The sequence below is a fragment of the Procambarus clarkii genome, chromosome 12 (genome assembly GCF_040958095.1).
Source record: "Procambarus clarkii isolate CNS0578487 chromosome 12, FALCON_Pclarkii_2.0, whole genome shotgun sequence".
NCBI classification, from domain to species: Eukaryota; Metazoa; Arthropoda; class Malacostraca; order Decapoda; family Cambaridae; genus Procambarus; species Procambarus clarkii.
The window spans coordinates 45867705-45891652 of NC_091161.1; the positions used below are offsets into that span (position 1 = coordinate 45867705).

The following is a 23948-nucleotide window of genomic DNA, read 5'->3' on the forward strand; positions in this document are numbered from 1 at the left end:
CGCGCCCGAATATGAGCCCAAGACATATTACCAAACACAGCAGCCAAAGCTGCAAACTTCCGAATGTCCTGGACGCGAGGATAGACCGCAGACTGGCTAGACTTAATAACCCTGCGGACAACCTGGGAGACCCGAGCCCTGGAACAGGTAACGAGGGAAACCGGATCAACCCAAAGCGCATCCCCAGCCACCCCATCTGAAGCGCGCAGGTAACGGCGAAGTGCTGCAACCAGACACAACACATGATGCATCCCTGGCCGAACCAACCAAGCATCAATGACCCACGGACCCCTCCGGAAAGCAGCCGTTTCGTTCTTCGCCAGAAAAGATGGAGAAGGCTGCAAACGGACAAACCTACCCCCAGGACCAAAAGAGCAGAAACCCCTGCACCAGAGGAGAGCATGAAGCTCCTCTACCCAGCCCCCAGAGGCCAATGATAACAAAAACAAAGCCTTGGAAAAACAATCCGGAACCGATGGGGCCACCACAAACCAAGAAGAGGAAAGATATCAGAGCACCCTGTCCAAGGACCAGGATGGCTCAGGAGCAGCATGAGCAGGCCGGAGGTGAAACATAGCACGGGAAAGCTTACGAAACGGGGCGGATGTGACGTCCACCCCGAACGCTAGCTTGAACGGCTCCGCCAGCGCCGCATGATACGAGGCGACAGTATTAGGCATCAAATGACGGTCCTGAAAAAGCCAAGAAAGGAAAAGACAACCTACAAAGAGCCAGAAAATGGCAAAAAGAATTCCAGGAAACTTCATACTGTCGCCAAGATGAAGCTTTCAGGTGGGACACCATCAACGAAGCCACCTGATCACCATAGAAATGGTGATACACCCGAGTCAAAAAGACCAGACGCGAAGAGCAGAGAAGAAGTTCAAACCAGCCCTGTACTGGACCAGGCCGACCTCCTGAAAGAGGCGGAGCCGCAGGAAACATCCCTGGTTCGGGCACCGAGCCAAGAGCATCGGAAACCAAGGCTGGGCCGGCCACCAAGGGGGCCACAAGGACTACTCTCCCAGGGAATGTTTCCAACCGAACCAGAACCCGAAGCAACAGCTGGACCGGGGGGAAGAGGTACAGGTAACCCCACCTCGACCAGTCCTGCCGAAAGGCAACCGCCGCGAACGCCTTGCAGTCGAGGAAGGGCGTCACATAGATTGGGAGACGCCGAGACCACGCCGACATAAAGAGGTCCACATCTGGGAGACCGTACGTCTGGCAGATCCAACAAAACGAGTCGTCGTCGACCGTCCACTCCGTGGACAGGGAATGGAAGCGTGACAGACCGTCCGCCGGAATGTTGGACACTCCCCGGACATGAACCGCATGGAGAGCCAAACCCCGAGAATTCAGCAGACGAACCACTCGAAGAGACCAACCCCAAAGAGCCAAGGACCGAAGAGAACCCGCACGGTTCAGGCAATGAACCACTGGAGAACAGTCCGAATGGAGGCGAATGGTTGATCCCCGAGCGACCCGAACCCTCCGAAGCATGAACCAGACTGCCGGGAACTCCCGAACTGTGCTGTGAGCCCGACGGAAGGATGGACCCCACCGTCCCTGGCCTGCCTGGTGAGCACTGGTCACAAAGCCCCAGCCGAGAAACGATGACGCATCTGTGAACACATCGAGCGAAGGCTCGGGATGGCGCCAAGGCACCGAACCCTGAAAATCCCCATAGAGAAAGCGGGCAACGCAGCAACCGACACAAGGCCCACGGTGGACGAACCCAACAATCGCGAGAGAGGCAGAAGGGACTTCCCCGAAGGAACCAAAACAGACGCCGACGCCAAGCCCGACCAGGCGGGTAGACTAGCACGGCGAAGTTCAGACTCCCACACAACCACTCGAGCAACCGCCAAGTGACCCGAGACCCCCTCAGAAACAGCCGACGGCAGTCCGCAGCCACAACAACGCCTCTGGAGGGAGAGACAAGGAAACGGTCCGAGAATCCCAAACAAGACCCAGCCAGGTCTGAACCTGGGACGGAACCAGATGGGACTTCCTCCAGTTCACCAGGAACCCAAACCTGGCGAGCTGGGAAAGAACCATATATCTGGCGAGCAGACAAGCTGACCGACTGGGAGCCCACACCAGCCAGTCGTCGAGGTAGGCCAAAACCCGAATCGCTAGAAGATGCAGACGGGTGACCACAACCCGGGTCAGACACGTGAAAACACGAGGTGCCAGATTCAAGCCAAAAGGTAGGCATCGAAAACGGTAAGCTTGACGCCCCACCACGAAACCTAACCAGTCCGAAACCAACTCCGGATGAATAGGAACATGCCAATAGGCGTCCTTGAGGTCCAGGGACACCATCCAGGCACCTGGCCCCAACAGAAGCCGGACCTGAAACAGAGTAGTCATCCGAAAGGAGGGGCAAGGAATCCAGGGGTTCAGACGGGGCAAGTCCAGAATGAACCGCAGATCCGCACAGTCCCGTTTCGGTACTGGAAACAGATGGGAAACCCACCTGAGGGACGTACTCGTTTCAACCACGCCCAAGCGCACCCACTCGTAGACGATTTGACGAAGCGCAATAGAAGAAACCTGCCCTGTTAGCCCCGAACCCCCCCCCCTAAAGGAGGACGAGTTGCCAAACGCCAACGCCACCAAAGGCCGGATGACACGACCGAAAAGGCCCACAAATCGTGGGACCAAGCGTGAGCCAACAGAGAGAGCCTCCCCCCCCCCCATCGCCCCGTCAACAAAGCGAACCGCGAAAGGGCCGACGCCCCTTACGAGAACCCAAACGTCGAACAGGTCGATCACCGTGCCGACCAGACGACGCTGGCCCCGAGGGGAACAACGGCTCAGAAACTGGCACCAATGGCCCACCTCGACCAGCGGAACCCGGAACCCTGGCACGACCCCTCCGAAACTGCCGAGAACGACTGCTTCAGAGAATCAATATGTCTGCCATAGGACGACAACTGGATGAAGCCGCGTGCAGAAACTGAAAGACCGCAGTGTCTGCAAACACCAATGAACAAAACGGAGACGAAAACCTAAGAGCCAGGGCCCAAGAGGATTCAAAAGAGGGGGCGAGTTCAGCCCGACGGCACGCGAGGTGAGAAGCAAAAAACAGAGACACCGCTTCCTTCAGGATGGGCGCAAAGAGCTTCAACCGTGCAGCCGACGCCCTAGCTGCCGTTGTCAGCGCCCCGGACGAAGGCCCTTCCCTCAGGGTTCCCACATCCTCCTTAAGCCAAGCAGAAGACAGCTCGAGAAGGGATAAGAAACGCAAGACCGAAGCCAAATGCCCACGGGAGCGCAACTCCTCCACAACCAAAGAAGCCGAAAGCTGAGGAACCTGCACGTGAAGCTGGAAAAGGACAACATCCCGAGAAGGCACGGGAGCTAACAAGCACGCATTAAGGTGCTCAAACTCGCCCCCCAGGTAAACCTGCATAAAAGTAACAGTTTCCCGCCAATCAAGCGTGCGGGTCCGACAGAACCCATGTCACGCCCCCAACAAAAAGAAAGGGCAGTCTGCCAGCCAGGAAGACTCCGGAACCTCCAAACGCACCCAAAAACGGGAAGAAGAACCGAACTCAAACGAGGACGGATCCATTGCAGTGGCATAACCTGGGTCTCGCAAGAGGTATGCAGCAAGAGCTTCCTGAGCCACCTTCGCGGAGATATGGGAAGTAGAAAACCTCTGGAAAGACGAATCCGAGGTACCCAAAGGCGCCCGGAACCGAACCCGGGGAGGAGCCGAACCCAAATCATACTCATACAGGGAAGGGGGTAAGAAAATCCCTCCCCCTGCAACAATAAGCCCCGCAAGGAAGGCAAAAGCACCCAAGCGGGGTCACCACGAGCGTAGCTCTCATCCTGTAACTACATTTAGGTAATTACACTTAGGTAATTACAGGGGGGCCCAAGGCCCCCAGGTTGACTCCTCCCCAGCTCCAGAATCCCCCATGTCAGGACCCAGGGCAGAGCTGTCCTCCAAACCCTCTACCCCTGAAGAAAAGGCAGAGTCCAAGGGAAAGGCAGACAAGAAGGGGGTCTGTTGGTTGGACCCAGAAGCCTCGGCAGGAGGAACCGGCGCAAATGCCTCCGTCCCCGACCCGGATGGAGCAGCCCCTGAGGCAGCCCAAGTCTCATTACCAACTAAACCCTGTGCCGAGGCCGAAACCCTCAGACATTTTGGAGCCGGATACGGGGGAGGAGGTGCAGGAAGAACCACAGGAGAAGGACCAGGGGGCGTGGCAGGAGCCAAAGCCAAAGCGACTAACGCCCCCAGGTCAGGGTCCCTAAAACCAAAATGAGGCAGCCTCGGGGCATCCGGGTAGGGAAACCAACCTAGCACGTTGCAATAACCTAAAGCTAACATGCAACGCTGATGCTGCCTGTACCCTAACAGGAACATCCTCAGAGTAAAACTGGAGCACAAGTAAAGAACATGACTCGCAAGACTCCGGGTCAAAGGTGTCGTTGACCCAACAGGCAGCATGACGGAGGCAAAACAGGTGACTGTCACCCTGAGACAAGGGCACACTGCAACCTTCAAACCCGCACAAGACAGGCTGGAACTCGGGAGACGCATCCATGGTTCCCCGAGCCCCGACAGGGGTTTTCAGGGCCCGTAGGGTAAAAACTACGGGAAGTCCGGGCAAGGTGTTGCTAACCGGTTAAGAAACCCAAACAAACAAGGATAAATGATAACACTGAAAATCCCCTGGGTCATGTACAAGCACGGGGGCCTAGCATAGTGCTACCAAAACAATATCAGGGGAACTATAGACCCACGAGGCACAACCTCCACCAGGCAAACAAAAACAAAATAAAAGAAAAACCCTGCAAAAGTACACCATCTCCAGAGGCAACAGGAACCGGTCGCCGCTTAGGTGGAAGACCGCGCAACACCTTGACGCCGAAACCAGCACAACACCACTCCCTACCCAAGGCCAAACAAGGGCCCCAAGCCCCAGCTGGCCCCAAGGGCGAGGCAAATGGAGAGCAGCAAGAACCCCTATATTAGCGGTTCCCAAACGCCCCAGGGAAGATAACCCTGACACGCAGGGGCAGTACTCACAGGGTGCCTAGGGAAGGAAACCCCTAAGCGCATGCAGCCCCAGCACTGATAAGGTACTCCTGGCTACCACACACCACACAAAGATAGCAGAGAATGCCACACGAGGCAAACACCGCCCAGGAATTTGAGGCCAGAGAAGCGTCCATCCCGGTTGACACTAGCTTACGAACTGAAGGCAGCCAGCACGTTGAGGTCCGGGAAGCGGAGGGCTGCGCGGCGACCAGCGCAGCAGTAAATTGATTGTTTGATTGTTTCCTTGGGATTGTAGGGAGTTTCTACCTCTTTGTTCGGTTTTTTGTTGTAGTTTTTTACCATGTGGGGTTTGTTTTGTTATGCCTACCTTTCTGGGTGCCTGACCCTGGTCGATGGCAGATAAGGAAAACCCCCAACCATAATGGGGTTTTCCAGGGCCATTGCTCCCTGAAACCTCTCTGAAGGGGCCAGGGGCCAGATTCACGAAGGTACTTACAAAGGTTTTTCTTCTTAGCTACGAATGTTTTCCTTCTTAGCGCCTTCGTGGCGGCTATGTCAGTTTTCAGGTAGCTACACTAAGTCGAAAAACCTTCGTAAGTTTGGTCCGGGATCTAAGTGTAGTTTTGACCACTCGTAGCTTTACGTAAACTGGATACAGTACAACCTCGATTCAACGTACCCCGATTCAACGAATCTCCGGCTAGTTCGCACACTTTTCAGGCCGGATTTACTCACCCGGTTCGACGAACAATGGTTCGCCGAAGCGCGGGATGTTCGGATTTGCTTACGACGTCGAGACAGAGTTCACAGACTGGTGGAAAACTTTCCCATTATATCACAGATTACAATTAATAATTCGGTCATATGAGAAGTTCGATCACACAAGTGGACCACACAAGTGGACCGCACAAGTGGTCCACAAGCTTACGATGTTGGGACAGAGTTCATAGAGTGGTGAAAAACTATTTCATTCTATCTACAATTAATAATTCCTTCATAAGCCAAGTTGGATCACACAAATGGACCTCACAACACGTGAACCATATGAACCAAACACAAGCCAGAATGGTCCACACAACAAGAAAAGCATATTAACCAAACACCAGCCAGAGTGGTCCACACAAGTGAACAACCGAGTTTCAATGATTTTCGTTCCCTGATTTGTGGCACACGCATCTTTGTAAATTAATCTAAAGGCTGAAGCGTGAATAGCTAGCTAATGTGTTGAAAATCTTCTTATATACATTTTCTGTGATGAAAGAAGATAAGTGAGGGTGGAGAGATAGGGGAATACTGTACTGTAAACCTCACTTTAGAGTGAGGTTTCACTCACTTTCGTCTGTGTCGTTATAGTTCAGTAACCCATGACTTTGAACGTTTCAGATCAATAAATAATTTTAAAACTGGTGTTTTAATTACTTTATTATCCCAATTAAACTAAACTAAATAAAATAAAAAATATACTGTAATATGATAGATATCTGCTCTTTGAGAAATTATTCATGTTATTGGTGACTCACAAGTCCAGCACGAGTGGACAGGTCTAATCCTGTGCACACAACACAGGATTTGTTTTGTTCGATTTCGTCGCTATAGTTTGGTGACCTACGGCTTCGAAATAATAAAATTAATAAATCAGTTCCAAAATAAGTATTTTTATAGCTCTTATTATCGTAATAATGTTGCTAAACTAAATATATAACCCAAAAATATATAATTTGAAGTAAATCCAATATTTGAGAGAAATTTATGTTACTGGAAATCGAACACAACACCATGCTTGTTGTGTTCGATTTCGTCGCCAGAGTTCAGTGGTCTACGGCTTCGAAATAATAAAATTAATAAATCGGTTCTAAAATAAGTATTTTTTATAGCTCTTATTATCGTAATTATGTTGCTAAACTAAATATATAACCCAAAATTATATAATTTGATGTAAATCGAATATTTGAGAGAAATTTATGTTACTGGATCTGGCTTAACCCTTAAAGTGCGCATCATGTCATATGACGTGTTGGAAGTTGTTCCAGTCAACTGCTCATCACGTCATATGACGTGTTGGAGTACTACGCAAGATTTAAATAGCCCACGAATACACGGGGTTCACCACACCTTCATCAGGGCTCTTGTAAACAGACACCATTTTTTTTTAAATTGTGGGCCAAACTCCCTGGTGTTAGGGGCCTCAGTATTGAGTGAGCTACCAAGCCTGACGCACGCAGCATGAGCTAACAGCACTGCTGTTCAGCTTGTGACCACAGCATCGCCTAAACATGCCATAATATACTTGTTCATGCTATTATGTAGCGATGATATTATTACAGAAGACCTCTGACTGTGATAAAACTGACCAGGGTTCTGATAATAACAGGATTGTGGTGATATTTAGCGCTGTGCGCCATGGAGGGAGGAGTAATGCTGTGGGAGGGAGGGAGGTGGCGTTTTCTGTGTGTGGCGACCTTTTATTGACTGCACTCACCATACCAGCTTAGTGGTTCGCTATGGTGAACACAAATGTAGATACTTATATATAACGTGTGTGTGTACAGGGTATAAACAGCAAGAGGAGAAGGTTGGGAGCCGCCATTTTGGTGAGGGTGGTGGCGTCGTCTGCATGACGCCACCGTGCAGACGACAGTGTTGTTTACTGGTTACCACGATGGTCTTTGGGCACCATATCAGTTTGCTTGTACAAGTATGGTGAATAAAACAGGTAGATATTTATATATAATGTGTGTATATAGCGTAATAACACCACAAACAGTATTGTTGGAGGAGAAATATTAGTGTGTCTGGCCTTGAGGGCGGCAGCCATCAGCTGACTGTGTGAGGTCCTACGTCTTTGTGCCTTTACTCACCATACAAGCTTAGATGTACAGTTATAGTGAACAAGACATGTAAATACTTATATATAACGTCTGTATATAAAAGCAAAAACAATATGATGGGTGGAGATTGGTGGCAAGTCAGGTGAGGTGAGGGAGGAAGTAGCATCCAGTGGCGGGCTGCCACTGGCACTGCCACTCAGCATGCCAACTTAGTGGTTCGTTATGATGAACACGAATGTAGATACTTATATATAACGTCTGTATATAGTGAATAAAAGCAAAAACAGTATTGTGGGAGGAGAATGTGGGCGAGTCAGATGACTTTAGGGAGGGCGTGAGTGGCTGGCTGGTACACGGCGGTCACTCCTCGTTACTTTTTGACTCATAATAGCTACTTAGTGGTTCGTTATGGTGAACAAAACATGCAGATACTTATATATAACTTGTGCTTATAGTGTAATAACCGACAAAATGTTTGTTCACTGATTGTTGAACATAATTGAATCAACAACATGCACACCATATTTTTTATTACAGCGATGATTCACTCATTTTATTATATAAATATATCAAACTACACACTATTGAATAATATTATAGCGAAAAAACTATGAAAAATCAATCAGAGACATTGAAATAATTAGGTAATTATCTCTTTGTGGCAACTCCGGCCTGGCAGCTGGCGATCAACAGACCGCCTGGGGCGCACACTGAGTCAGCGCCTGTTTTTTGCCAGACTTCCCCGCCCTATAGCGGACAATGTATGTCACTTACGATTTTTTTATTATTTTTCCCGTGATCAGTGAACACAAATTAACAGGTTAGTTAGAATTTTTTTTTTTTTTTTTCAAAATTACACGCGCCTGTGGGGAACAAAGGATATTATACCCCTAGCATGTTAAGGGTTAAACCCCGAGCATGTTAACCCTCAAACCGCGCATATCATATATAAATGATATCAGTGACAAAACCAAAACCGCGCACATCATTTATATATGATTTCGTGTCTAGCGCTATAATTTAAACGCCCCGCCTGGGATAGGGGCAGCTATAGTACAGCCACGACTGATAGTTGCCAGATGCCACCTAGAAAAAAAATCCAGGCCAACATTCTTGGGTGTTACAGTATCAGTATTGAGCAAGCCACCAAGGCTGGCGCGCAGCACGAGCTCACAGCACCGCTGTTCAGCTTGTGACCACAGCATCGCCTACAAATACCATAATATAAATGATACTGCTATTATTTAGCAGTGATAGTATTACTGAAGCCCCCTGACTGTGATAAAACTGATCAGGATTCTGATAATAGCAGGATTGTGGTGATATTTAGCGCTGTGCTCCATGAAGGGAGGAGTAAGGCTGTGGGAGGGAGGGTTGTGGCGTCGTTTTCTGACTGTGTGTGGCCACCATTTATTGACTGCACTCACCATACCAGCTTAGTGGTTCGCTATGGTGAACACAAATGTAGATACTTATATATAACGTGTGTATAGTATGAGATAACAGCGAGAGGAGTAGGTTTGGAGCCGCCATTTTGGTGAGGGAGGAGCGTCGTCTGCACGACTTGGCATGTTTACTGATGGCCACTATGATCTTTGGGCACCATACCAGCTTATTTGTTCAGGTATGGTGAATAAAACAGGTAGATACTTATATACAATGTGTGTATATAGCATAATAACACCACAAATAATATTGTTGGAGGACAAATATTAGTGCGTCTGACCTTGAGGGCGGCCGCCGATCAGCTGACTGTGTGAGTAGGTACGTCTTTTTGCCTTTACTCACCATACAAGCTTAGATGTACAGTTATGGTGAACAAAACATGTAAATACATATATATAACGTCTGTGTATAGTGAATAAATACAGAAAGAGTATTGTGGGAGGGTGAATGAGGGTGAGTGAGGTGGTGTTGAGGGAGAGAGTGGCAGTGAGTGGCTCGCTGGTGTTTGGTGATCACTCCTCGTTCCTTTTGACTCACAAGACCAACTTGGTAGTTCGTTATGGTGTACAAAACATGCAAATACTTATATATAACCTGTGTATATAGTGTAACAACAGCAAAACTATTTGTTTATTGTTTTATGAACATAATAATTGAATCACTAATATGCACACCATAATTTTGAGTACAGCGATGGTTCACACATTTTATAATATAAATATACCACAATTCACTGTATGGAATAATATTACTGCAAAAAAAAACTAAGAAAAAATCAATCAGAGACATTGAAATAATTAGGTAATAATATATTTGTGGCAACTGCCGTCTGACAGCTCGGGCGGAGTAGACCTCGTCTGGCGAAGGCTCTGCCAACGCCCCTTTTTTGCCACACTTCCCTACCCTATTGCGGCTAAAATATGCCACCTACGATTTCTTTGTTATTTTTTCCATGATTAGGGAACAAAAATGAACACTTCTATAAGACGAAAGAATTTTTGGATTTTTTTTTTTTTTTGTTGCGCCTGTGGGTGTGAATTCCATTTGGGCCCCTAGCGGTTTGAGGGTTAAGGGTTAATGTCATGAAATAGTTTGACTTTAATAACCATCATTTCTTGTTTGGTGAACTGCTGGATTCACATTAGTGGTCCGTGGGATTTAAAATTATGAATTTGGTGATCCGTGAGCTCAGAAAGCTTGGCAACCGCAATTCTAGTGGGGGAGTGAATCCCGAACACCTCAGGAAAGATAACCCTGACCACACAAGGGCAATACTCATGGAGTGCCTAGGGAAGGTGTCCCCTAGACGCATGCAGCTCCAGTACCCTGGAACTCTTGGCCAGTGCACATCACAAGTGCAGGAACAGCCTCACAAGGCAAAAATCCCAGAAAAGGAAATCATGGCCAGAGGGAATATCCGACCAGCAAGCACATCAGTCAAGCCGTGCAGTCCCCGTGGTGTAGTGGTAAGACACTCGCCTGGCGTTCCGCGAGCGCTATGTCATGGGTTCGTATCCTGGCCGGGGAGGATTTACTGGGCGCAATTCCTTAACTGTAGCCTCTGTTTAACGCAACAGTAAAATGTGTACTTGGATGAAAAAACGATTCTTCGCGGCAGGGGATCGTATTCCAGGGACCATAGGATTAAGGACCTGCCCGAAACGCTACGCGTAATAGTGGCTGTACAAGAATGTAACAACTCTTGTATATATCTCAAAAAAAAAAAAAAAACTAACTGAAGGGTGAATAGTCCGGTTTACCAGGGCTGGCTCGCCCTCCCCCCATATTGGGGAGTGATATGAATGAGTAGGGGGCTAGTTGGACGAAGTGTTGCTTGTTTGTTTCCTTTCTGGGGGAGTTTTGTTCTTTTGAGGACATAGGTCGCAGTTTTCAACCCTGACAGTGTTCTGTTTGGTTTCACTTCCCTTCCTTGTAGCCTTTCTCGGTCAATGGCAATTATGATATAATTTAAATCTAAAGCGATCATAGACCATAGGTCCCTGAGTGTCTCTGAGGGAGTCAGGTTCTGGATCTGGTGTCCAGTAAGCTACAAGAACTCTGCAACTGATGACCCCGAATAGGATAGCACTATATTAGTAGGATAACTTCAGGGAGCTGACAGCTAGGGCTCCCCACAGAAGAGGTGAAACAATGATAAACATTGGGACAAGGACAATGTACTAGATATATTACCACAAGAATCTGTACCTCTTATGGGATTTTATCAAGCCTTGATGATAATGGGTTGGGTGAAAAGGGTAGGCAGATGTGTATGTAAAGTCCTCTTATAATTGGTATGTTGACTGGCTAGCTGGCTGCCTGGTTAGCGTGCTGGCTGCCTGGTTAGCTTGCTGGCTGCCGGGTTAGCGTGCTGGCTGCCTGGTTAGCTTGCTGGCTGCCTGCCTAGTGGTCTAACTAGCTGTCTGACTGACTTGCTAGATGGTTGCCTGATTACCCTGGCTACATGGTCAGCTATTGTCTGGACAGGTGACTAGCTAGCTGTCTGTCTATCAGCTTGATGGGCTAACTGGCTGCATATCTACCAGCTTTCCAAGATAGCTGGCTGCCTGCCTGGCTTGCTGGTTACCTGATTTGCTGATTGCCGGGATAGCAGACTAGCTGGCTAGTCGGCTTCCTGGCTAACTGGTTGCCTAGCTAGTTATTTACCTCGACAGCTGGCTGCCTGGATTGCTGGCTGTCTGGCTAATGGTCTGATTGCCTGGCTCATTAGCTGGCTAGCTGGATGTCAAGTTAGCCTAGCTACATGGTCCGCTGTTTACCTAGACAGGTGACTTTCTTGCTGTTGATGTAGGGGCTTGCTTGTCTAGTGGGTTGTGTATTTACCAGCTTGCTGGGCTAGCTGGCTGCCTATCAACCAGCTTGCTGGGCTAGCTGGCTGCCTATCAACCAGCTTGCTGGGCTAGCTGGCTGCCTATCAACCAGCTTGCTGGGCTAGCTGGCTGCCTATCAACCAGCTTGCTGGGCTAGCTGGCTGCCTATCAACCAGCTTGCTGGGCTAGCTGGCTGCCTATCAACCAGCTTGCTGGGCTAGCTGGCTGCCTATCAACCAGCTTGCTGGGCTAGCTGGCTGCCTATCAACCAGCTTGCTGGGCTAGCTGGCTGCCTATCAACCAGCTTGCTGGGCTAGCTGGCTGCCTATCAACCAGCTTGCTGGGCTAGCTGGCTGCCTATCAACCAGCTTGCTGGGCTAGCTGGCTGCCTATCAACCAGCTTGCTGGGCTAGCTGGCTGCCTATCAACCAGCTTGCTGGGCTAGCTGGCTGCCTATCAACCAGCTTGCTGGGCTAGCTGGCTGCCTATCAACCAGCTTGCTGGGCTAGCTGGCTGCCTATCAACCAGCTTGCTGGGCTAGCTGGCTGCCTATCAACCAGCTTGCTGGGCTAGCTGGCTGCCTATCAACCAGCTTGCTGGGCTAGCTGGCTGCCTATCAACCAGCTTGCTGGGCTAGCTGGCTGCCTATCAACCAGCTTGCTGGGCTAGCTGGCTGCCTATCAACCAGCTTGCTGGGCTAGCTGGCTGCCTATCAACCAGCTTGCTGGGCTAGCTGGCTGCCTATCAACCAGCTTGCTGGGCTAGCTGGCTGCCTATCAACCAGCTTGCTGGGCTAGCTGGCTGCCTATCAACCAGCTTGCTGGGCTAGCTGGCTGCCTATCAACCAGCTTGCTGGGCTAGCTGGCTGCCTATCAACCAGCTTGCTGGGCTAGCTGGCTGCCTATCAACCAGCTTGCTGGGCTAGCTGGCTGCCTATCAACCAGCTTGCTGGGCTAGCTGGCTGCCTATCAACCAGCTTGCTGGGCTAGCTGGCTGCCTATCAACCAGCTTGCTGGGCTAGCTGGCTGCCTATCAACCAGCTTGCTGGGCTAGCTTTCTACCAACATATCTGGTGGCTAGCTGGCTGTTTATCTTGTATGGCTAGCTGCCTACCTGCCTGGCTAACTGTTTTGTTAACTCTGTACTTGGGAAGCTGATAGCAATTGCACATTGTAAATAGACACTCACAGTTTCAACGTGAGGATAAATAAATTATAACCCAACAGATACAGCAAGGCTAGTTGGCGTGACATAGTGAGCTAGACTTCACCTAACTGCATACTTACCTAAAGAGTGTACTTTCCATTTTGATAAGCAAGTAAGAACTTAAGAACAAAGGAAATTGCAAAAGGCCTATTGGCCCATACAAGGCAGCTCCTATTTATATCAACCCAATCTCATTCATATATGTGACTAATCTACACTTGAAACAATCAAGGGATCCTACTTCTATTATGTTAAGCAGTAATTGGTTCCACAAATCAACAACCCCTGTTACCGATCTGGTATTTACCCAGGTCTTTCCTAAATCTAAACTTATCTAATTTATACCCATTGTTTTGTGTTCTATTTTGTGTTCATACTTTTAATACCCTATTAATATCCCCTTTGTTATACCTATTCATCCACTTGTACACTTCAATGATGTCACCCCTAATTCTTCGCCTTTGTAAGAAATGTAAATTAAACTTTGTCAATCTTACTTCATATGATAGGTTTTAATTTGCGGAATTAACTTTGTCATCCTATGCTCGATGCTTTCTAGTGAATTTATATCCATTCTATAGTATGGCGATCAGAACTGAACTGCATAATCTAAATGGGGCCTAACAAGAGTTAGATATAACTGAAGAATAACACTAAGTGTTCTATTACTCACTTAATTTATTAAGTACACTCACACAAATGCCACACAAACTCACACAAATATACATACATGCATACTGCTCATTAATATATATATATATATATATATACTGTAGACACTCGATTATCTGGGATTCGAATATCTAGAAAACGCCCTTATACGGCCAAAATCGTGACCGGATAAATTTATCTCAATATCCGGCAAAAATGTCCATGGGAGCCAGATAAAAAATTGGAGCCGGTTAACTTGTTGCCATTCAGCCGCATGGTGTAGGAGGGGGTAGGGTGGGTGGGTGGTGTCGGGAGAGAGGGGAGCTTTGGGAGGGACCACCTGGGGAATAACGGTCAGGAAGGGAGGGAGGGAGTTGGCCAGGGAGGAAGGGACTTGGTCAGGGAGGGAGGGAGTTGGTCAGGGAAGGAGAACTGTTGTTTGTGTATGTGACTCGCTTAAGCCAAACGCTTACGCCTAATGAAGGAAGGTGGCGTTGGTGGTGTTGCAAGAATTATATTGTTTTCTTATTGCTGTGAAGAGCTAGTTACGAATATTAATTAAATAACACACTATAATAGTTGAACAGTACAGTACAGTATTTGGTTTGTTATTTATTCATTTAAATATTTACAATAAAATAAAATGGGATTTAACCCTTAAATTGCGCATCGCATCATATGATGCTTTGACCGACTTGCAGTAAATTGCGCAAAGCATCATATGATGCTTTGGAGTACTACGCAAGATTTAAACGGCCCGCAGATACACAGGGTTCACCACACCTTCATCAGGGCTCTTGTAAACAGATGCCATTTTTTTTTTAAATTATGGGCCAAATTCCCAGGTGTTAGGGGCCTCAATATTGAGTGAGCTACCAAGCCTGACGCACGCAGCATGAGCTCACAGCACTGCTGTTCAGCTTGTGACCACAGCATCGCCTAAAAATGCCATAATATACTTGTTCATGCTATTATGTAGCGATGATATTATTACAGAAGACCCCTGACTGTGATAAAACTGACCAGGATTCTGATAATAACATGACTGTGGTGATATTTAGCGCTATGCTCCATGGAGGGAGGAGTAATGCTGTGGGAGGGGAGGGTAGTGGCGTTGTCTTCTGACTGTGTGTGGCGACCTTTTATTGACTGCACTCACCATACCAGCTTAGTGGTTCGCTATGGTGAACACAAATGTAGATACTTATATATAGCGTGTGTATAGAGGGTATAAACAGCAAGAGGAGTAGGTTGGGAGCCGCCATTTTGGTGAGGGCGGTGGCGTCGTCTACACGACTTATGTTTATTGGTGACCACGATGGTCTTTGGGCACCATACCAGTTTACTTTTACAAGTATGGTGAATATAACAGGTAGATATTTATATATAATGTGTGTATATAGCATAATAACACCACAAACAGTATTGTTGGAGGAGAAATATTGGTGCGTCTGGCCTTCAGGGCGGCAGCCACCAGCTAACTGTGTGAGTAGCTACGTTTTTGTGCCTTTACTCACCATTCAAGCTTAAATGTACAGTTATGGGGAACAAAACATGTAAATACTTATATATAACGTCTGTATATAAAAGTAAAAACAGTATGGTGGGAGAATAATGGTGGCAAGTCAGGTGAGGTGAGGTGAGGGAGGGAGGGAGTGGCAATCAGTGGCAAGCTGCCACTGCCACCCATCATACCAACTTAGTGCTTCGTTATGGTGAACACGAATGTAGATACTTATATATAGCGTCTGTATATAGTGAATAAAAGCAAAAACAGTATTGTGGGAGGAGAATGTGGGTCAGTCAGGTGACTTGAGGAAGGGAGGAAGTAGCAGCCAGGCACTGCCACTCAGCATGCCAACTTAGTGGTTCGTTATGGTGAACACGAATGTAGATACTTATATATAACGTCTGTATATAGTGAATGAAAGCAAAAACAGTATGGTGGGAGGAGAATGTGGGCGACTGAGGTGTTGAGGGAGGGAGTGAGTGGCTGACTGGTGTGTGGCAGTCACTCCTCGTTACTTTTTGACTCATAATAGCAACTTAGTGGTTCGTTACGTGAACAAAACATGCAGATGCTTATATATAACCTGTGTATATAGTGTAATAACCGACAAAGTATTTGTTCACTGTTTGATGAACATAATTGAATCAACAATATGCACACAATATTTTTGAGTACAGCGATGATTCACTCATTTTATTATATAAATATATCACACTACACACTATTGAATAATATTACAGTAAAAGAACTATGAAAAATCAATCAGAGACATTGGAATAATTAGGTAATTATCTCTTTGTGGCAACTCCGGCCTGACAGCTGGCGAGCAACAGACTGCCTGGGACGCACGCTGAGTCAGCGCCTGTTTTTTACCAGACTTCCATGCCCTATAGCGGGCAATATATGCCACTTACAATTTTTTTTATTATTTTCCCATGATCAGTGAACACAAATTAACAGGTTAGGAAGAAAAAAGTTTTTTTTTTTTTTTTTGTATGCGCCTGTGGGTGTCAAATGATATATAGCCTTGCACCATTTAAGGGTTAACAGAACTTAAGGCGCATATGTTAAAGTCATCGTACAGCGTGTCAACACCCACGTGGACACATGTGGAGGGGAGATGGGAAGGCTGGTGTGAGATGGGGGAGGGGGGAGGGGGTGACCAGGCTGGAGCTCACACACTTGTGATCTGTCTCTCTTCCAGTCTTGCCCACTTGCCTGTTTACCCACCTACCTGCACGGCCACTTACCCACCTGCCAATCCACCCACCCACCTGTTCACCCACCTTCCTGCACACCCACCTGTCTGCTCACCCACCCACCTGTTCACCCACTTCCCTGCCCACCCTCCTGTTTACCCACCTGTCTGATAGCCCACCCAGCCACCTCTTCACCCATCTGCCTGCATGCCCACCCACCCACCTGAATGCTTGCCCACCCAGCCACCTATTCACCCACCTACCTGCACACCCATCTGCCTGCTCACCCATCCACCCACCTGTTCACCAACTTTCTTGCCCACCCACCTGTTTACCCACCTGCCTGCACGCCCACTTACGCACCTGCCTGCATGCCCACTTACCCACCTGCTTGTTCGAGCTTGCTCGCCCTCCCACCCACCCACCTGCCTGCTCGCCCTCCCACCCACCCACCCACCCACCTGCCTGCTCACCTACCAAGCCCATCTGCCTGCCATTTACCCATCTAAAACCCACCTGCCTGAACCCACCTATCCCTGCCTGCCCACCTTCCAGCTAGGCAGCTAACCACCCACCCAGCCCCACACTAATTAGTGTGTGTCAATTCAAATCATGAGTGTGGTATAAAAATTGTTGGAAATGGTCCCTTTTGGACTCAGAGGTGAAAAAGTACTCTTATCCGGAAAACGTGATTATCCAGCTGGGGGTCCTTCCCATATAGTCCGGATAATCAAGTGGAGACAGTATATATATATATATATATATATATATATATATATATATATATATATATATATATATATATATATATATATATATATATATATATATATATATATATATATATATATATATATATATATATATATATACATATATGTGAGAAAGCTGCATGAACGCGCAAGCCATAGATCACTAAGAACTCTTTGACCCGGCCAGGATTCGAACCCATGCCGTCCAGGGTCACTCCTAAACATACACAGTACCGTGACCACCGCACCATGATCGTCTATAAGGATTGGTCAGTCCTGGTGCTTATTGCCTAAGCTCCCTGACTGATCAACCCCCGACGATACTCATGGATCCATTTGGGTACAGTTTTTCATCAAATTCTGGCGCTTCACGGGCCACACTGAGTTTAACATGCGCGTTTATGCAGCTTTCTCACACTTGTTAAACTCAGTGCGGCCCGTGCATGTGCCAGAATTTGATGAAAAACTGTACCCAAATGGATCCATGAGTGTCGTCGGGGGTTGATCAGTCAGGGAGCTTAGTCAATAAGCACCAGGACTGACCAATCCTTATAGACGATCATTGGTGCGGTGGTCATGGTACTGTGCACGTTTAGGGGTGATCTTGGACGGCATTGGTTCGAATCCTAGCCGGGTCAGAGTTCTTAGTGATCTATGGCTTGCGCGTTCATGCAGCTTTCTCACACAAGCCATAGATCACTAAGAACTCTTTGACCCGGCCAGGATTCGAATCCATGCTGTCCAGGATCACCCCTAAACGTACACAGTACCATGACCACCGCACCAATGATCATCTATAAGGATTGGTCAGTCCTGGTGCTTATTAACCCTTAAACCGCGCAAATCATATATATATATATGATATCAGTGACAAAACCAAAACCGCGCACATCATATATATATGATTTCGTGTCTAGCGCTATAATTTAACCCTTTAACTGCGCGGCCTATAAATATGATATCCCCCCAGTGCGCAGGAAATGAAACCTTGGGAAAAAATTATTTTTTCCTCGGAAAGTGTCAGAAACCCCTCCCTGTATATGGGTATAGCAATGCAAGTTCGAAATTGTATTTTGGCTGCTATGGGGTCCGAAAGGTGGGCCGTGACGTCATAATTCCCCGTGCGCCAGAGCAGTATGCTCCCGGGGGCGGCCGGGGCGGGGCGCGCGAGTTGCCGCGAATATATTTTTGCATATTTTTTGCGCACAGTTCCAAATAGATTTTATTACATTTCACGTGCCGAACCGATGTATGGTGATCACGTACACCATATTATGGCAGTAGAACATCCGTACTGTCCATAGACACTGTGTTACATGCATCACAAAATGGTTCACTTATCCTGCACTTACTTCTAATATATCATGCAAATATATTGATATGTACATTATATATACACACTGTACAGTATCACACACTATATACACACACTAGACACACACTAGACACAAGAAGTTGACATAATAGCACTAGAGATCTACCATGAGGATGATAAACTAATGATAATAAATGCATATAGTCCACCGCCAAGCAGCACATGGTCAAAGGAGGAGCTAGATAGTAAACGTGAAGGTCTTATAACAATAATGAGAGAGATTATAGCGAGAGCGGATAACGATAGATCACGACTGTTGATAGTCGGTGACTTCAACTTGAAATCCATAGACTGGGAAGCATATGAAGCTAAAACAGAAGATTTTTGGACCTGTAAATTTGTAGACCTCATCCTGGAAACATTCTTGTATCAACATGTTAAACAAGCTACGAGGATGAGGGAAGGGGATGTTCCCTCCATGCTAGATTTGATATTTACCAGGAAGGAGGAAGAGATATTTGACATTCAGTACCTTCCTCCCTTGGGTAAAAGTGACCATGTCTTTTTGGGAATAAAGTATGCAATGCGTTATAAGCTGGAAGAAAATAAGGAGGTTGAAGCAGTTGAAAAACCAGACTTTAGGAGAGGACATTATGGTGACCTTAGAAATTTTTTTAGTGAGTATAATTGGACAGACTTGATGCTAGGCAAGGAAGTGAATGAGATGTATGTCAAGTTTTGTGAAATATATGATAAAGGCACAAAAAAAATTATACCAAAACAGAGATGCAGAACTAGGAAACAGGATTGGTTCCATAGAAATTGCGAGAGGGCTAGAGACCAAAAGACACAAAAATGGAATCAATACAGGAAGAGGCCGAACCCCCAAACATACCAGCGATACAAAGATGCGAGAAACAACTACACGGCAGTGAGGAGAGAGGCAGAAAGAAATTTTGAAAAAGGGATTGCAGACAAATGTAAAACAGAACCAGGTCTATTCTATAAATTCATAAACAACAAATTGCAGGTAAAGGATAATATTCAGAGGTTGGAAATGGGAAATAGATTCACGGAAAATGAAAAGGAAATGTGTGAAACACTAAACGAAAAGTTCCAAAGTGTGTTTGTACAAAGTGAAATCTTTAGGGAACCAGATACAATAAGAATTCCAGAGAACAACATAGAGCACATAGAGGTGTCTAGAGACGAAGTGGAAAAAATGCTCAAGGAGCTCAGTAAGAACAAAGCAGCTGGCCCAGATGGCATTTCACCATGGGTTCTGAGAGAATGTGCATCTGAGCTCAGCATTCCACTTCACCTGATCTTTCAGGCATCCCTGTGTACAGGAATCGTAGCAGACGTGTGGAAACAGGCTAACATAGTTCCAATCTACAAAAGTGGCAGCAGGGAAGACCCCCTCAATTATAGACCTGTATCATTGACAAGTGTAATAGTGAAAGTATTGGAAAAACTAATCAAAACTAAATGGGTAGAACACCTAGAGAGAAATGATATAATATCAGACAGACAGTATGGTTTTCGATCTGGAAGATCCTGTGTATTGAATTTACTCAGTTTCTATGATCGAGCCACAGAGATATTACAGGAAAGAGATGGTTGGGTTGACTGCATCTATCTGGACCTAAAAAAGGCTTTTGACAGAGTTCCACATAAGAGGTTGTTCTGGAAACTGGAAAATATTGGAGGGGTGACAGGTAAGCTTCTATCATGGATGAAAAATTTTCTGACTGATAGAAAAATGAGGGCAGTAATCAGAGGCAATGTATCGGAATGGAGAAATGTCACAAGTGGAGTACCACAGGGTTCAGTTCTTGCACCAGTGATGTTTATTGTGTACATAAATGATCTACCAGTTGGTATACAGAATTATATGAACATGTTTGCTGATGATGCTAAGATAATAGGAAGGATAAGAAATTTAGATGATTGTCATGCCCTTCAAGAAGACCTGGACAAAATAAGTAGATGGAGCACCACTTGGCAAATGGAATTTAATGTTAATAAATGTCATGTTATGGAATGTGGAATAGGAGAACATAGACCCCACACAACCTATATATTATGTGAAAAATCTTTAAAGAATTCTGATAAAGAAAGAGATCTAGGGGTGGTTCTAGATAGAAAACTATCACCTGAGGACCACATAAAGAATATTGTGCAAGGAGCCTATGCTATGCTTTCTAACTTCAGAATTGCATTTAAATACATGGATGGCGATATACTAAAAAAATTGTTCATGACTTTTGTTAGGCCAAAGCTAGAATATGCAGCTGTTGTGTGGTGCCCATATCTTAAGAAGCACATCAACAAACTGGAAAAGGTGCAAAGACATGCTACTAAGTGGCTCCCAGAACTGAAGGGCAAGAGCTACGAGGAGAGGTTAGAAGCATTAAACATGCCAAAACTAGAAGACAGAAGAAAAAGAGGTGATATGATCACTACATACAAAATAGTAACAGGAATTGATAAAATCGACAGGGAAGATTTCCTGAGACCTGGCACTTCAAGAACAAGAGGTCATAGATTTAAACTAGCTAAACACAGTTGCCGAAGAAATATAAGAAAATTCACCTTCGCAAATAGAGTGGTAGACGGTTGGAACAAGTTAAGTGAGAAGGTGGTGGAGGCCAAGACCGTCAGTAGTTTCAAAGCGTTATATGACAAAGAGTGCTGGGAAGACGGGACACCACGAGCGTAGCTCTCATCCTGTAACTACACTTAGGTAATTACACTTAGGTAATTACACTCAGTACTCCGCGAGTGTGTGATATGCTGCGAAACAGTCAACGGGGCAGAGTGGCACCTTGCACTCCACGCACCAGGTGCTGATGCATCTATGCTTTTGTGGTCTGCGTGTGGTGTTCCTGCAGACTATGCATGCACGTTTACCCTTCTCCCGTGATGCTGTGCCTGGCATATACTCCAGCCTGTGTACCTCGAAGTTATCATTACCCCGCAGTCTGTCTGGGGCTGCGTGTGGCATCGTTGCTTGCACCCCGCGGGGTACTATGGAGCCCTCCTTGCCATACTTTACCAGCAGCTGTGACACCACGCTGGCACTGAAGGTACGTATAGACGGTTTCCTGCCGGACTTCACCAGGTACGTATTGTAGCAGTTGAGCACTGCAACATCCATGAGGTGGAAGAAGAATTTTTTCGTCCACTTCACTGACCTGCGTACGCACTCCACACCACCAAGCATCATGTCACACTTATCGACGAGGCGCATGTTCACGTTATAGTCTATGACACAGTCCGGCTTGTACATGCGGTTGTGTGTCTGATAATGGACCTTGCCAGTGTCCAACATAGCATCCGTGTGAATCGTTGTCAGCATATTCACTTCGCGTCTGTCCTTCCACCGCACTGACAGCATCTTGTCACACTTGCGCAACTGGCACTCACCCACACCTATACCTGTACCGAACACTGGCATTTCCTTCCTGATGAGCTTCACAGTGCCACATACGCCGGTGTTGTGGGCAAGGAGGTATCTGGTCAACAGGGGGCTGGTGTAATAGTTGTCCGTGAACAGTATATGGCCCTTGTTCAGCAACAGCCCCATCAGGGTTTTTACGACACTGCCGGAGAACCCGTGTTCATCTTGAGCTGGTATGTCGACGTCTGTACCGGAATACAAGATCATGTCCAGGACGATACCAGTCTCACAATCGCACAGCACAAAAAACTTGAGGCCAAAACGGTGCCGCTTGGAAGGGATGTACTGTTTGAATGCCAGTCTGCCCTTGAACAATACAAGCGACTCGTCGATAACGACATTCTGTCCAGGTACAAAATAATCCCTGAACTTCCCTTTCAGGTCGCTGAATACCTTGCGTACCTTCCAAAGTCTGTCTTCCCTGTCCTCGTTTGCATTATTTTCGAAATGCAGGCACCTCAGAATCAACAGAAACCTATCCCGGGACATATAACGGTTGAAGATGGGCGATGGAACAAAGCTGTTTTTGTTCCAATAGTCCTGGACGACAGCTTTCTCGGAGTGTTTCATCATCATACATATAGCGAGAAACGCGTACATCTCGTCCATTGCCGTATCCTTCCATCGCGTGAAGCAGGTAATATGCCGCCGTCTATGAGGGCGTGGGCGTATGTGTTTGTCTCGGTCACAAGATGGTCCATGAACACATTGTCGAAATATGCCTGGAAATATTCCATGTCCGCCATATCATCACCGGTATACGGGAATAACGCTGTAACACCAACGTCAGTATCAACAAACGTTGGTATTTGGGGCACAAATGTGTCGCAATCCTCCCACACAAGTACACCAGGGGGTTTGGTGTAGGTGCCAACACCACCACGGCCACCAAAACCATGGCTATGTCGTCTGCTGCTGCTCCTGGAGCTGCGTGAGAGTATGCTTGACGCTGAGGCAGATTTCCGAACCGTAGGCCTACCACGAACACCCGATGTTGAGGGCCCACTGTCGTCATGCTGGGAGACACGCCGCCGCCTGCCTGCCTGCACGTGTTACTGAGGCAGCAAAACCCCGCCTGGTACCACCCCCCCACTGCTAGTACTGGGGTCGTCCACACTACTCGTATCAGAGCTAATGTCGCTGAACCCCGAGAACGATTCGTCACATGTACTATCACTGAATAATGCACTAGCACCTGGGGACATACATGATGGTTGTGATGATAACGGTGTTGACCCAGGGCGGCGAGACAGGCCGGGCGGGGAGCGTGTACCGTACACACTAGCCACATCATCCACTTCTGTTTCCCCCTCACTCGTATCGGACCTCTGTGTCATCTTTCTCAGGATCATAGTCCAGGTCATCATCCATAGCACCGTCGTCGTACAATATATCGCGAATTTCCTCCTCAGAGAGTCGTTTTCCATGACCGCGGATCGCTGTGGAAGGGGAGCTCGTTGACGATGCGTCAGACATGGTTACTGCTTGGGAACTGGGGCTCCCTACGGCCGCGGGGCATGCTGGGATTTTTTTTGAAGATGGCGGACGATCACTGGGGCCCCCAGCTACCCATTCCATACCCACGTCACCGCGCGTCACTTGTAAATTGGAAATGAAAAATACAAACACCGGGAGGCGCGTTGCGCACCCTAGGCCTGGGCCTGCAGGCGCGTTGTGCAGTTAAAGGGTTAAACGCCCCACCTGGGATAGGGGCAGCTATA

At 47.2% G+C, this 23948-nt stretch overlaps 2 protein-coding genes across 2 annotated transcripts in view; one reads left to right on the plus strand and one right to left on the minus strand.

Moving 5' to 3' along the window:
* LOC138364043 (TRAF3-interacting JNK-activating modulator-like) overlaps positions 1–23948 on the plus strand; it is a 113709-nt gene that overhangs the window by 70237 nt on the left and 19524 nt on the right. The window lies entirely within an intron of this gene.
* Positions 2823–22836, minus strand: LOC138364175 (piggyBac transposable element-derived protein 4-like). Its single transcript, XM_069323505.1, has 2 exons — positions 21678–22836; positions 2823–2965 (listed from the first exon to the last, which is right to left on the minus strand). The coding sequence occupies exons 1-2, from the start codon at positions 22834–22836 to the stop codon at positions 2823–2825; spliced, it is 1302 nt and encodes a 433-aa protein (XP_069179606.1).

Excerpts from the sequence above, each read along its gene's own strand:
- LOC138364175 (XM_069323505.1), bottom strand. The coding sequence starts at position 22,836 with ATGGACGAGATGTACGCGTTTCTCGCTATATGTATGATGATGAAACAC. Across the intron at positions 2,966-21,677 it reads CACAGCATCACGGGAGAAGG|TTTCTGCACGCGGCTTCATC; the intron begins GTAAACGTGCAT and ends GCGGTCTTTCAG.